Source organism: Nymphaea colorata, chromosome 9 (assembly GCF_008831285.2).
Source record: "Nymphaea colorata isolate Beijing-Zhang1983 chromosome 9, ASM883128v2, whole genome shotgun sequence".
NCBI lineage: Eukaryota > Viridiplantae > Streptophyta > Magnoliopsida > Nymphaeales > Nymphaeaceae > Nymphaea > Nymphaea colorata.
Window position 1 is genome coordinate 5,461,161 of NC_045146.1, and position 16,389 is coordinate 5,477,549.

General features: G+C 40.4%; 1 protein-coding gene across 1 annotated transcript in view; it reads left to right on the forward strand.

Moving 5' to 3' along the window:
• The window catches only part of LOC116260251 (probable LRR receptor-like serine/threonine-protein kinase At1g07650), a 78,007-nt gene that overhangs the window by 1,584 nt on the left and 60,034 nt on the right, over positions 1–16,389 (forward strand). The window contains exons 2-5 of the mRNA XM_031638435.1: positions 4,113–4,287; positions 6,336–6,407; positions 7,629–7,697; positions 8,634–8,705. Coding sequence (XP_031494295.1) covers positions 4,113–4,287; positions 6,336–6,407; positions 7,629–7,697; positions 8,634–8,705 — 388 coding nt within the window. The remainder of the gene's footprint in view (positions 1–4,112; positions 4,288–6,335; positions 6,408–7,628; positions 7,698–8,633; positions 8,706–16,389) is intronic.

Below are 16,389 nucleotides of genomic sequence, written 5' to 3' on the forward strand. Positions count from 1 at the left end.
TTCAAAGAGAAAAAAGATTAAAAATGACAAACCAGTAAAAGAAGAAAAACAAAATACTACACGAACAACAATAAAAATAAAAATAGTTTATGCAAGAAGTTCGCCGGAGGTCGCTTAAGGTCGACGGAAGACATATCGCCCAAATCAGCAATCGTTGGCCCAAATCGTTTCCGGCAGAGGTCGACATAAGAATGACCAAATCAGCCAATGTCGGTCCAAATCGTTTCCACCGGAGGTCGCCAGAGGTTGCTTAAGGTCGCCAGAGGTTTTTCTCAACAAACAGCGGTTGAGAATAGCAAAACAGAGCCAGTTTTGTTGAGGCTTTGTGCTTTTGAAAGGAAATAAGAAAACACAAAAAAAAAAAACCCTACATTTTTGGAAGAAAATGAACTCGGTCAATATTGACCGAGTCTGTTTTTGGAGAGATACAGACCTGGGTACGTTGACCATACCTGGTACGTGTTGACCCGTATCTAGGCCGTATCAGACGGCGTACCCGTACCCGCACTGGTGTCGCACCCAACCGGTATAGGTACTCTACCAAAATTAACGTACCCATGTTACATAGACTGCAGGTTATTTGTAACTTGGGTATGGTCAATGTGATAAAACAAGATCAGGCTATATGTTATGGCCGATCCCATGTATCATTGGCCTGAAATGACCAGAATGCGTCAGCTGACATATTCCTCCCCGCAAAGGCAAAAATAGTATGGATAAAAATACCCCATAAAATGACAAAAATGCTCCTGGGGTTAAACCGTGAGGCACTGTTTTCCACGGCATGACAGGGAAATCGTTCTCATAAAAAAACTTAGACTTTAGAAACGCCTTCAACTAAGATAATTTTTCAATTTATTAGTTTTCGTTAGCCTTTTGAACAACACTCTGGCATGATTAACTATGTTCAAGTTAGTTACTTTCTTATTGGTCAATAAAGGAGTTTGCTGAGAGATAGGCTCCCGACCTTTTATTAGCAGAAATGAGATATGTACAAACAATGCAAAGCATCAGCAATACAAGTAGACCACCAAGCCAGTGATTGTAAGTAGCTCATGCTATGCCACAAATAGGACACATCAAAACTATAAACATGAGAAGAGAAACAGCAAAAAACAAAACAATCAGCCTCCATCATCTCTGTTATTCAAAAAACCGTATCTTCTTAGGAAAGCTCCAGCAGCACGAGTGGGATGAGAGAGCATAAACTCCAAACTTCCTGCCTGATGAAGAAGACATCTCCAGCTTCACGGAATGTGCCTTCTACCTCTAATAATAGAGGTGATGCGTTTGTGACAATTTTTGTTAGGAATAATTAGTTTTTTATGCCCTGCAGTCCAGGTGTGACCTTCCAGCCACTTGTTGATCAGCTCTGTGTCTGCCCAACAAGCCTGATCAGTTTCCTGCATAACACTCCATTTAAGCTCCTCCTGCCTTGGATCATACCAGACTGTGATAGCTAGGGATCTACTATGCCTCTAAGCTGAGATTTCTGCAGCACATTAGGATCCTTTTCTAGCTTTCATCCCTTTCACAGATGATACTGAATTTCATCCAAATGTGCAGCATACTTTGCTCAGTTTCATCCCATTTGAGGCCACAATAGCAGTCCACGGACTCCTTCCATATAGTGTGTTTAAGGAGGGAAACACCCCTTTGCGTCCCAATGGTCATGCATCTTCATATTCCCTGCCTTCCATAGCTGCCAACAAACAATTTGAAAGGTTGAATCCCGGTACTTTTTGAACCAAGATGGAGAAACTTTAATAGAGGCCCAATGAATCTGCTCCTCAGGGATAGGAGTGTAAATCAGGCCCAAACAAGACAAATGCTTCAAAAAATTCACCCCTGAAACTTCCTCCAACTTAACAAAATAGGACCTCAAACAAGAGGAGAATAAAGCATATATTGATCTCAACAAATAATACAAAAGGTGGCTAAAAAGCCATAACTAAACAAAAGGAGAGTTGCCCTATTTATAGAGGAGAGGGCCAAAAGGAAGAAGGAGGAGGCAGTCCCAACGGCTAGAAATCTAGCCGTTGGGACTAGTCTCCCTCTAGATAAAAGAGAAAAAGGAGAGCGATGAAAAAGGAAAAACAGAAAATACAGCAAGAGAAAAAATACATAAAGAAAGTGAAAAATTACATAAGTGTCCTAAGTACCCAAAATATACGACATATATATATATATATATATATATATATATATATATATAATTGAGAGAGACGAGAGAGATTGTGAGGAAAGGAGAGAATGAGAGAGAGAGAGAGAGAGAGCCAAAAAGATTAATCATTAACGTAAACCTAATCTCCTTTAAAAGAGATTAGGGCTCGCCGTACACACTTAACAAACAGTCCAACAATTATAAAAACATATTTAAAAACCTCTTCTCTAACTTTCTAATATTTCAGAAATACTCTTCAACACTCCCCCTCAAGATGGAGCGTATATATCAATCATGCTCAGCTTATTGCAACATCTCAGAAAATCGCCTACGGAAAGAGCCTTGGTGAGGATATCAGCAACCTGAACTTCTGAGGAGACATGAATAGTGCTAACAAGTCCTTCTTGAACAAGGTCCCGAACATAGTGGCAATCCACTTCAATGTGTTTAGTCTTTTCATGGAAGACATGATTGTTAGCAATATATGTAGCTGCGTTGTTGTCACAATACATCTTCATTGGGAGATTCACTGAAACACCCAACTCTAAAAGTAGTGATCTAACCCACGACATTTCAGCTGCAGTTTGAGTCATAGCCTTATATTCCGACTCAGCACTAGATCGAGCCACCACATTTTGCTTCTTGCTCCTCCAGGAAATAAGATTACCTCCCACAAAGACACAAAAACCTGTAGTAAACTTCTTGTCCTCTACAGACCCTGCATAATCAGCATCACTATACACTTCAATGTCAACACATTATCCTTTTTTGAGTCATAACCCTTTTTTCGGTGCTGATTTCAAGTATCTGACAATCATTTGAGTAGCATTCCAGTGAACCTTCTGGGGTTTTTATTCACGGCAAAGCTAATGTCGGGGCGAGTGACAATCAAATTAATACTAGATGACTAAACTGCCCCATCTTCTTTTTCTCTCAACTATCTATGTGTAAAAAATCAAAGGCCAAGATTGTTCCTCATGGATCCAGCACTTATGGGTTTTGAACCTACCTGTCACACACACACACACACACACACACACACACACACACACACACACACACACATATATATATATATATATATATATATATATATATATATATATATATGGTGTATCATATCACACACACGCATGTATAGAGGTGGTGTGTGTCAACTCCATGCATGACAGCACACACACACACACACACACACACACACACACATATCTGTTGAGTTCTATAGAAACCACATTTAGCTTAAACATTTGAATGTATCACACTAGAATAAGATAAAATGTCATTTAATTTAGTAGTTTGAAAAATTGAAGTAACAGCAGAAAACAAGTAGCCAAAAGAAGGGATATAGGTCATAAAAGGAAACTGTGGAAGGTGGGTTCACCTCTTAAATGTTTTACTGTGTATTATTTCAAGTACCCTTTGTGTGTATGTTTTGGTAAGTGCCATCAGTTGCAGCGGAGGCCAATTTTGAGTGCTTATGCAGTATCCTGTAGAAGATCAAGCATAGCCCTCATTAAACAAATCGGGTATACTATATTTACCCAGAAAACTCGAAGAAAACAATTTGGGGGCCAATACCCAGCTTAAAAGCTTATGACTTATGAGGCAAACATTGTGCAATAGGCTCCCTTCACCATCATCCAGCTGGAATAGAGTGGCATTTATTAAGCAAAACACATTTTCATGGAATGACACAGTCACATTTGGTTTTGAAAATTCAAAGATAACCATGACCGTTCTGGTGCTACCATGCATTCTTTCTAAAATGGCATTAAGAAGATTAAGCAGAACTGGAGGCGACTTCTAAAAGATAGACTTGAAGCTCTGCAAATGGATAAAATAGATAATAGTGGATCTTTTCCATCTTTGTAGTTCAACATATCCCTTTGGTAAGATTTTGATTTTTTTTTTTTTCTAAGACCTTTGTGACAATTTTTCTGTTGGATAGTTGCTGCTCTCAAATCCATTGGAAGCAAATTGAGGAAACAGAATTGGAACTTCAGTGTGGATCCATGTTCCGAAAGCTCAGGTTGGAACACAACTGACGTGGACTATGGACATTTGAACAGTGTCATATGTAATTGCTCTTTCATGAATGGGAGTGTCTGCCATGTAGTAAGCATGTAAGTGAAATTCTTTCCCTTTTGGTGGAAGTGAAAAACTTGTTTGATCTTACATGTGCAAATTACTTATGATGCCTTGACATCACATTTTGGTAAAAGTTACCCTCGTTCATTTTTTTACATGTTGGAACTGGTTGATTTGAGGATGTAATCTGCTTGATCTATTTTCTAAATATTAGCTTCTGTGTCATGTAAAGGTGACTTGCAAGCAAGTTGTACCTAAAAAACAAACAGTGTAGAATGTATCGAAGTGCATGGCCGACAGGTGTGTTAACTCAAAATAAAATGACCCGAAGTGTGGTTCCTACTCTAGTACAGTAGACCATCCTGAATGTGGTCATAGCTGGATTGCGTTTGGTGCATCTTCCAATTATGACTTGTTGATGATAGGACAGTAATTCCAATATGTTTCTTTACACATCAACTCTCTCTATCTCTCTCTCTCTCTGTGGCAGTCAGCCACTTTGACTGATTCTCTTTTAAAAATCCGACAATGCATATGTGGTCTCTGCAAATGTATGGAGCAAAAATCATGATTTTTTTATGCTTAAATAAGATTTTATGACTCAAAAACTTAAGAACTTTAACTTTTGGGCCTTATAAGATCTTGCATACATTAAATGTTGGTGAATCTTCTTTGTATTTTATAATTTTGGATATTCAGCCATATCCATATGGTTGGATTGTTGGACCGCCACTACATATATAAATGCATACATTTACATGACCGCCAGATTCTGTGTGTGTGCCTATAAGAATTGACATCAGCTCACTGCCGGATGTTGCTGGATGACAAAATATTTAAAAACTGTCACTAAAAACACCATGCAACAGAAGCACTACGGCATATCGACAGTTTATGGTGTTTTTAGCGACAGTTTATGTTGCCACAACTTTTAAATATTTTGCCATCTGGCAATGTCTGGCAGCTGGCCGATTTCAATATATGTATGTATTTAAAGAGAGAGAGTCTAAGATGCCAACATGGTCAATATGTTGTTGATATTGTTCTTCAGATAAACATGATCCTTTAGCACTAAAGTTTGCACGATCATGGCTTTAAACTCTTAATGAAACATGTCTCCTAAGATCTTGATCAGCAAAGTACTATGAAATGCAATAAGAGAGTACAGAGTAGTTGTGTGGCTCTATGTGAGATTGTGAACCATAGTTGCAAATTTGTCTGGCAAATATCTTGATATTATCACCATTTGTAAGTTGGCCAATATCAATGTTGTTATCAAAATGTTTAAAAAATGAAATATCACTGTAATTCTATTGCGTGCATGCATTTTCTTGAGGTGTGTGGAAAAGTCCCTTTTCCATATTTTTCATGCATGTGATTTTTATCTGTCTTCAAAAGGTTCTTTACCTGTTTCTTTATATTTTTTTGCAGTAAAATACTAGAGAACCCATTATCTGATCCCTTTTTTGGTTCATTGGTTCATACAAGTTTCTTTTGAAAACCTATCTCACCCCACCCCAAAGAAACTGTATACTGGAAAGGGAAAACCAATCAAGAAAATCCTTGCCAAGAAATTCCAAAGAATAGTGTTCATGGTTAAGGAGTGAATGATGAAGCTTTCAAGAGAAGAACAATGTAAAGAGAGGCATTCCTAGTTTGCAAACCAATGTAAGTCCCCCTTATCCTTTGAGAGATTAAAGCTACTCAAGGAGTTGACATTTGACACCAGCTATCTGAGAACCTTGAAGGAACCTTTATTCTTGTGCTGGATTCTGCACAAGCAAGTATCAATCTATATATTAACCACTGGGATGCATTATGAAGTAGGCCGAAATGGAGGTTGTTATTTGGTAACTGTCATTTCTCTTTGGTTGCAGAAGGATGTATACATGTATATGTGAATATCATATCATTGCATCACATTAATTAAAAATCTTGTCATTTTATATGATTCTGTGTGTCTATCTGTGTAGATTATATCCTTGCACAGCATTAAAAAAATATAAAATCTGTGTAATTTGGAGTTTGTTGTGCGTGCACGCAATGACATTGACCAAATGTTTTGTTGTTTTGTATGATTCAGAGCTCTAAAGAGTCAGAATCTAACAGGGGTACTTCCAGAGGAGTTGAACAAGCTGAGGTTTCTGAATACATTGTAAGTAGTTCATCAGTTCAAAAAATTACCGTTTCTGATGATGGATTGGTTTTATCATGATGATGGTTACTCCTAACAGTAGTGTACAATTTTGGAGATTCTGAAAGAACTGTGGTAATATTGCCTTTTTGGAGCCACCACTAATATTTGCCATAATATCCCCATTTTTTTAAATATCGCCTCGAGCAAAACTATTGTCATATAATTCTATTGCATTCCTGATATTTTCCCAAGATTTTCATTTTTTTTAAATTTTTGAAGCATGTGATTTTTTTCTTGCTTTATCTCTGTTTTCAAAAGTTCTTTTTTTCCAAAATTTTCTCTTGATATTTTCGGAAGAACCTGTTCATCTCATTCTTTAGTTTTTTAGGTTTTGAAACTTCAGAGCTTTTCTGCAGAAACTACATTTTGTAAAACCTTTCCAAGTAAAAGTTTGTCAAGGATGGTATTGGCAACTACATCCCTGACTAATGAAATACATGTATTGGTGAACAATATGTCTTTGGAATGACTAATTTGTGGGCTTGATGTATCGCTACATGGACATAAGCTGGATATGCTTGAGCCAATTGGGACATGATGGATATACATAATGTAAGAAAGGGTTTGGTGTGCTTAGATAGAACTTCAAGTAAATATAGGGTTAAAATTAGGCCTGGGCGTTCGGGCCGGGAAAAACCTGGCCCGGGCCGGGCCCGATAGGCCGGCCCTGGTCAGCCCGGCCTGGCCCAATTCGGCCGTTTAGGATTAGAAAATAATTTTTTTAATTTTTTTGTTTTAATAATATATATTTATTATTAACAAATATATTTATATTAAAAAAATTTATTTTATAATTAAAAATTATTTTTTATTTTAAAACGGGCCGGGCCGGGACCCAGGCTATCAGGCCGGGCCGGCCCGGCCCGATACGCAACCTTAGTTAAAATAAATATTTGAAATGGATTGAAGAGATTATAAAATATAGTTTCTTTTCAGTTGAATGTGAGGGTGGATTCAGAATCAGGTAAAACTGCACAAAGAATGTAGCCAGCTAACATGTGGCTTCTATCTGCCAGCCCAAACCGGCCAGTTGGCATCTAGTGCTAATTATTGTATCCAATTATCAACTGTTTTATGCTCGGGACCGATTATCTAATCCAGATCGAGCAGGTGTGCTATATATATATATATATATATATTGAGATAACCTACTGCTAACATTGATTTTTTTACTCCCAGTGATCTAGCACTTAATTACGTCAATGGGACCATTCCAGCTGGCTGGGCCTCCTTACCATTGGTTAATCTGTAAGTTTAATCTTAGTGTTTTCTACAGTCATTCTAAATTGCTTGAATTATTAGGTAGCCATTTCTGGATTTGAAGTCCTATCCAGTTTTATATTTATAATGAGTCTGACACTGCATCTCTTGACTACACCACTCTTATGAATTTTGTTAAGCTCAGTCACAAAACAAGAACTTCTGTGAATGACATGATCCATGAATGCTCATGTTGAAAGTGCCTGCTAGCATTAGTAGGTAATGGTTTAAACAATTAGGTGGATGGGCCAAATAATTTAACTTGAATTAGTATTTTGCATACAATCATGGATTATGTCTTTGTGCTAACAATATCATGCACACATGATGGAACCCCTTGGTTTTATCTAGTATTTATACCCTTACGATACCAAGGGACATAAGTCTCGGAACTTAAGTTGACCCAACACTTTAAAGCAGTTGCTACAACCCAAGTCGACATGACTTGGGTGCGAGTTCTGGCAATGGTATGGTTTGGGTGTGGCAATCAACAATCTGCTTTCATTTTTGTAGAATCATTGATAAAACTGTAGCTTGTTGACGATTGATTTTGTTGTACCTACCTGCATCCGCTGGTGTGCTCAGCACCATAGTTAACTTAGTAAGAAAGATCTTGAAATGGTTGTTTTAAGGTAAATGTCATAAGAAACTTAGAAAATAAAAAAATGAAGAAATACTGCAAAATTAGAACGAATAATACTATAAAATGAAAGTATGATATCATGAAAATTATTTTGAAGAAATTTATTTTTTTCTCTATAATATCATGGAAAAATGATACATTTAAAGTATCTTAGTCATCAAACTTATGCAGGGGAGGAAGCTAAAATTGCATTACTGTATCATTTATAATAATAATATGTTGTACCATTCATGTTACTTGAAATTTTTGTCTTGCCATTGATGTGAGTTCGCCTATTGTAGGTCCCTTATGGGAAATCGTGTATCTGGATCCATTCCAAAAGAGCTTGGAAATATCACCACCCTTGAACAGCTGTAAGTATCCATTTTGGAATATTATTGCTACAATGACAATGCTTGCTTTTCGAACAGTAAATCCTTATTGCTAGTTCCAAGGATAGACCCATCAAGGTGGCTGCCTCATCATGGGACAATACACTTTTTGCAGAATTTACATAAAACATTGAATATACTTTAGAAAGATATATAAAATTTAAAGAAGAACCAAAGTGATGTAGAAATTGTAGAAATGAAATAGAAAGGAGAACACGATATAACGTGGAAAAACCCTCAACAAGAGGGAAAAAACCACGAATGAGGAAGACTGGTGCCCACTAGCAACCAGACACTATCTCTCTTAGATTTTCATTCACACTCAGAAATTAGGGTTTACACAGGTTAAGTAGTGCCATAACAACACACTGGATTGGGTCCAGATCTAGACCTGGATAGATGACCCAAATACAACATATGTCAACACTTCCCCTCAAGTTGGGCATACATATCGAACATGACCAACTTGGATGCATTCTTCTCAAACTGAGTCAAAGGTAAGGTTTTAGTCAGAACATCAACAATTTAGTCTTCAGACTTCATATAAGGTAGAATCAACTCTCTGGCATCAATCCTCTCCCAGATGAAGTGGCGGTCAATCTCGACATGTTTAGTTCGGTCATGTAACGGAGGGTTGTTGGCTAGATTGATAGCGGACTTGTTGTCACAATACATCTTCATTGGTCCTTCAGTCTCTATTCCAATGTCAGACAACACTTTGAGTCACAGTAATTCTCACAATCCCATAGCAACCCTATATTTGGCCTCTGCACTTGAACGGAAACAAACACCTTGTCTCTTGCTCCTCCAAACAACAAGATTTCCTTCCAAGTAGACGCAGTACCCTGAAGTAGACCTTCTAGTATCAACACAGCTAGCCTAGTATGCATCTGAATACCCCTCAATCTCAATAGGCCCTTGTTTCACATACAGAACTCTCTTGCTTGGATTCTTTTTCAAGTAGCACAAGATTCTGTCGATAGCCTTCAAGTGAGCATCTGTAGGTGCTTGCATGAATTGGCTCATCACATTTACAGTAAAGGTGATATCAGGTCTAGTCAGAGTGAGGTAGATCAATCTTCCAACCAAACGCTGATACCTCCCCTTAGCCTCTTCACAAAGAGGTTTTCCGTCCTTAATACTGAGTTTGTGTCCTGCATCCAGAGGAGTAGAAGCCGGTCTACACCTTAGTTTTCCTGTCTCCTTTAGTAAATCCAAGCTATACTTCTTTTGATTCAACACAAGGGTAGTTCCTGACCTAGCAATTTCAATACCCAGAAAATATCTTAGTTTGCCAAGGTCCTTGAGATCAAATTCGGCAGCCAGTAAGCTCTTTACTCTTGTTATCTCATCTTCATCATCACCTGTAACAATCATATCATCAACATAGACTAATAGAAGAGTAACCTTACATTCCTTCCTTTTTACAAACAGAGTGTGATCTCCATTTCCTTGATTGTAACCATGTTGTCTCGTCACTAATCTCAGACGTTCAAACCATGCTCGGGGAGACTGTTTGAGCCCATATAAAGCTTTCTTTAATTTGCAACATTTTCCTGGTTTCTCTTCTCCTGGGGCCATACACATATATACTTCTTCTTCGAGATCTCCGTTGAGAAGAGCATTCTTAACGTCAAGTTCGTATATCTTTCATTCCTTCAACACTACTAGAGAAATGATAACTCTAACAGTCTTCATCTTTGCAACAGGAGCAAAAGGCTCCAAGTCAGTGTACGATACGCCTATGATACACGATACACTTGTGTATTGTAGGTGTATCGTCTGTATCGTGCGATACGGGGGGGCGTATCGTACAATACGCCCCGATACACCCCCGTATTGTACGATACAGGGATAAAATTATTTTTTGTGGTTTTTTACAAAAAAACTTTTTTCTCCCTCTTTCTAAACATGTTTAAAAGTTGTCAGAGGGGAAAGTTTTACTAGTTTTTCTACAAAAATCACCCATTTATGTGATAAGTCGTCGATTTAGAGGAGAATTTGCTTGTCGATAAGAAGGTTTACTCATGGCCCGTGGGGATGATGGGGACTTGATTGATGATAATCATAATATATTATTTGTTGCAAACTTGTAATGTAATCTAAAACACTTTAAAGTTTAAACTTTAAAGTTTTGATGGATGTTTATTATGTTATGAATTTCTTATTTGTCATTTCTAAATGTTCAGTGTTGTTAATATATTATGGCTTATGAATGATGTGATGAGTTTTTTTTTAATATATATAAAACATGATTTTTTTAATTGATTTTTTGCTTTTCTTGATTTTACTGATTTTTTCTCTATTTTTTTCTTATTTTTTAAATATTTTTCTGAATTAAAAAATTAATTTACGATACATTACGCTACGTTTACGATACGTTATGATACAGTGTATAGGTCGGCCCGACCGATACACGATACGCTACATCTTTTATAATATTGCTCCAAGTAGTCGATCCCATATTTCTGACTGAACCCCTTGGCAACTAGGCGGGCTTTGTACCTGTCAACATTCCCATTTGGTTTGTACTTAATGGTGTAGACCCACTTGGATCCAACCAGATCAACCGCTTCAGGGATCTCTACCACTTCGCATGTCCGGTTTTTGCTCAAGGCTTCCATCTCTTCTTGCATAGCATGAGTCCACTTGGGATCACTCTGAGCCTTTGTAACAGTCTTGGGAATCATAGCCAAAAAAAGAGATGATACAAAACATTTGTAATCTGTGCTCAGTCTAGAATATGACACAAAATTGTTGAGTACATGACCTGACACCCTTTCTCAGGGCAATGGGAAGCTCCTCATTTTTAGTTTCTGTCTGAATGTCTTCCTCAACAGGTTTCTTCTGAGCACGACTTGGGTCATCCAGGAAAGAAGTGGCATTGGGATTAGGAGTGGAATTCTCACCATCAATCATCTTATCTGTACGAACTCTTTGCCTAGAGTACACTTACCCAAACAAGTGATTACATTCCTCTTCTGTCCCAGTGGAACACCCTTCATTCCTCTCTTGTTCAAGCACCTCAACAATTTGTGGACTCTCTTCTCGCTTGTACTCCAAGAAATTTGTAAATTGAATTTCTTGACTCGGAGAATATTCTTCTCCTGACATAGACTTCTCCCCCTGAAGGGGACTCTCACCAAAATAAGAGACATGTTCCAAGAATGTGACATCCTTGGTAACGTAAACACGACCAGTGGTAGGATCAAGACATTTATACCCATTTGAGTATTTGAGTAGGAGGATACCCAACAAATATTCTCTTAATTGACCTTGGATCAAGTTTTTTAACATTAGGGCTGTGATCATGAATGAAGCAAACACATCCAGAGACACGAGAGGGAGGTGAAAGGGTTGACGATTCCCTGAAAGCATAGAGTGGGGGGTCCGCCCATTTAACACATGACTAGGCATATGGTTAATCAAGTATGCACTAGTAAGAAGAACATCTCCCCAATAATGTTTTGGAAGATTCCTTTGAAACAAGAGGGCTTTGGTGACATTAAGCAGCTGACGATTTCTCCTCTCAGCGACCCCATTTTGAGGAGGGGTATAACTGCAAGATGTCTCATGAACAATTCCCTTTTTTCGAAGGAAAACTTCAACAGCTTGACACACATACTCACGAGCATTATCAGACCGAAAGGTCTTAACAAAACCACCATATTGGTTCTCCACAAGAAGAATGAAGGTCTTTATGACACGAGGCACTTCGGTACGGAGTAATCATCTATAAAGGTTATAAAATACTGAAAACCACAATGGGTACGAATTCCCGAAGGCCCCCACACATCAGAATGAATTAAGGAAAAAACTTCATTAGCACAACGGTTAGAAACAGGGTATAAAGCCCTAACATGTTTAACAAACTGACAAACATCACAAGGTAACATAGATATGTCCAAACTAGAACATAAATTAGGAAATAACTGTTTCAAAATCCTAAAAGGAAGATGCCCAAGGCGTTCATGCCAATACAAAAGTAACTGAAAGCAATCTTCTCTTTTCTTCTCTGTCCTGCTCCTGCTAATTGCTGTCATAAGAGTTGCGGCCACACAAATGGGAAGTCGATATAAGCTTTCAGATACCAAACCAATCCCAATCTTCTTCGCTGTCACCAAGTCCTGCAAAACACAACAATTTGCAGAAAATATGAGTTCACAATTCAACTCCTTTGTAATCTTGCTCACTGACAAAAGATTCAAGGGAAGATGAGGAACATGTAAGGCACCATGCACTAAAAATTTGTTTAACAAGGAAAGTCTCTCTTTTCCTGCCACAGAGGTAAAGGAACCATCAGAAAAAGAAACACATTCCTTTTCAAAAGATAGCTTATACTCGTGAAAGAACTTAGGATTGCTAGTCATGTGATGGGTGACACCACTGTCAACAATCCATTCTCCCATACAAGAATTACCTTTTCCCCCAGAAATGGCCAGAGCATAGTTAACCTTCACATCATCTGACACTTCGGCCTGACCAACATCAATCTGACTTAGATAAGCACAAAGCTCACAAATCTGTTCAGCTGAGATAGAGGCTTTCCCTCCACTAGAGTTGGTAGCGTCATAAATATATTTCTTTCCATTAGAAGGTCTCCCTCGACTATTCTTCTTTTCTGGATGGAGGTCTCAACAAAAATCCACTCTATGACCAGTCTTCTTGCAGTGAGTGCACTTGCGAGAGGTCGAGCAACTCCTACAGGACCACGACTAACAAGCCCAGACATCTCATTATACGAGATGTGATCCCCCTTTTTCCCAGTAATAACAAGGCGTCTTTGCTCTTCAGCCTCTACACGGGAGTAAACATCTTCAATACTAGGCAGCCCGTCTGAATTAAAGATTTGTCTCCTTATACCTTCAAAGGCATCATTTAACCCTGCTAAAAATAGGGACACCCTATTCTCCCATTCTTTGGCTAAATGACGCACTTGATCTTGGGGACAATCCCAAGTATCATTATAATAGTAGTCAAGTTCCTCCCACTTAGATTTCAAGACTGCATAGAAATCTGCTATAGAGTGTTCACCTTGCTGTAGAGAATAGACATCTTTCATCAATTGATACACTCGAAACACTTTCTTCTTTTGGCCATACATCTGCTCAAGTATAACCAACATATCTCTCGCAGTCCTCTTGCGAAGAATGGGGGGCTAAATCTCGGGGGACACAAAGTTGACAATCCAAGTCTTAACTTGGTTGTCCTCAAGAAACCATGTGTCCTAAGCAACATTCATCTCAGCCGGTTCACTCTTCCTCCCATTTATATAAACGATTCTACCTCGACCTGCGATTCCCATGCTGATAGCAGCGGACCATTGAAGGTAGTTTTCTTTAGTAAGGCGAATAGTAGTAACTTGAACTAGAATATTTTCAGTTCTAGAGGCCCCAACGTCAGCGTGGTCTGTATTGACCGTAGAAGAAGACTCTGCCATGATCAAGGCCAACACTGCAGAGAAACACAGAGAAACAAGAGTGACTGTGCACGAAGGCAGCAAGCACGGCGGTGGGAGGTGACCTCTGGCCCGACAGTGGCTGGAAAGAGAGGCTGACAATGCAGGGAGCATGGGCGGTGCTAGGCAGAGAACGACAGAGAGCGGCGGTCGACGGCAGTGCTGCACTGGCTCCACGGGGCGACACCAACAACACTGGAACTATTAGGTGTGAGAGCGCCAAACGCCAGACCTTCACGGCGATCAGCACCGGACGAAGTTGGAGCTGGGCAACGCTGATGGAGCAAAAGCTGGTCAACGACTGAGGACGACAGAGCAGAAGCTGGATGGACGTCAACAGGGAGAGCAGCAGGAAGCAGGGTGTCTGGCAGAAATACAGAAACACGGGAGACCTTGGAGGGATAACAGAGACTCACGAAAGTCGATGGCAGAGCGACAATGGTGCTTGCCGGCGCTGGAGCTGGACGACACAGTGGCAGCAGGCGGGAGGAGAGGGAACAGCCGCAGTCGACAACAGTCACATAGAGAGCAGCAGAGATCGACACAATGGCAGCGGCAGAAGCAGACAACACTGGTGAAAAAAATGAGCAAGTGGGGCTGCCGGCGACAGGAACACAACTCCTCAAGCGACGACGGATGCTGGGCGACGGTGGATGCTGGGCAGAAAGTCGACTCCCCTGAACAAGATGACGCTGGGTAGAGAAGAAGGACATAGCGGCTGGGAGCGGCGCCAAACCATCGACGGTAGGACGTGGTAGCTGGGGCGACGGCGGTAATCCCTTTCCTGGCGGTACCTTGGGCGTTAGCAGGCCACAACAGCATCGGAGGTGAGCCGGAACTTCACGGCTGCATAGTGCTTCACTGGAACTTCACGGCTGCACAATGCTTCACCGGAACTTCACGGTGGGTTTGACAATGGCAAGATCCAGTCCAAAACAAACAGTAAATTCGGATTCACTTCGGCTTTGATACCATGTAAAAATCAAATAAAAAGGAGAGCATGATATAACGTGGAAAAACCCTCAATAAGAGGGAAAAAACCATGGATGAGGAGGACTGGTGCCCACTAGCAACCAGACACTCTCTCTCTTAGATTTTCATTCACAATCAGAAATTAGGGTTTACACAGGTTAAGTAGTGCCATAACAACACACTGGATCGGGTCCAAATCCAGACTCGGATAGATGACCCAAATACAACATATGTCAACAGAAATAACATAATTTGTTAGTATTTTCTTATAAGAACATAAGACTCAGATAGATGACCCAAATACAGCCGGGAGACAACCCCCGTGGTGGCCCATAACAGTATGGATCCATTCCCGCTGCAGCGGTAGAGCATTCATCCATGGGTGTTTGAATTCCAAGGAGAGATACTCAGCCTTCCCTAGGACACCCAGGTTGGGAAGGTGGGAGCCCAACACTCCAAGCACATAACACAACAGTACCCTGGGACCTTGCACTGTCTGCGCTCCGAACAGGCGAGACTAGTGGTGAAGGAGGTACAACTCCCAAACACATAGCCACATCCCACTGACCTCTCATCTTTTATTCTTTCATTATTATCATTATAATTGCACATTCACAAAATGACTGGCTAGCTCATGAGGTCGGTACACTTTATGAGTGCACCCACACCTTCAATTGCCTCCACACGAGGGCCATACATATCATTACATTCTTAGCTAGCCGTCATACAGTACAGGTACAACTACCCTTCAATTCATTCATTGCATCATTGCACGCGGCAATGCATATGTAACGAATAACAACATTCACATTCATAAAAACTCACATCTTATCAAACACATCATTCACATCTTTAAAAACTTAGCCAAATCCCGGAGAGTAGTCTCGATCCGTGATTGGCTCGTAGCTATCATAGACAGTTATCATTAGGCCTGGGCATCGGGCCGTCCTGGCCGGGTAAGGGCCTGCCCGATCCGGCCCGGGCCCTGCCCGATCTGGCCCGTTGGGCCGCTCAGCCCGGCCCGGGCCCTGCCCGATAGTCCGGTCCGAGGCCCAGGCCCAACCCGCCCTCCCCTCTCCCTTTCCCCCTCCCTCCCGACCCCCTTTCCCTTTCCGGCTTTCCCCCTCCCGTCGCCCTCCGATGGAGGAGGAGGGGGAGGGAGACGGAGGAGGGAGGGGGAGGGAGACAAAGGAGGTGGAGGAGGGGGAGGGAGACAGAGGAGGGAGGGGAGGGAGA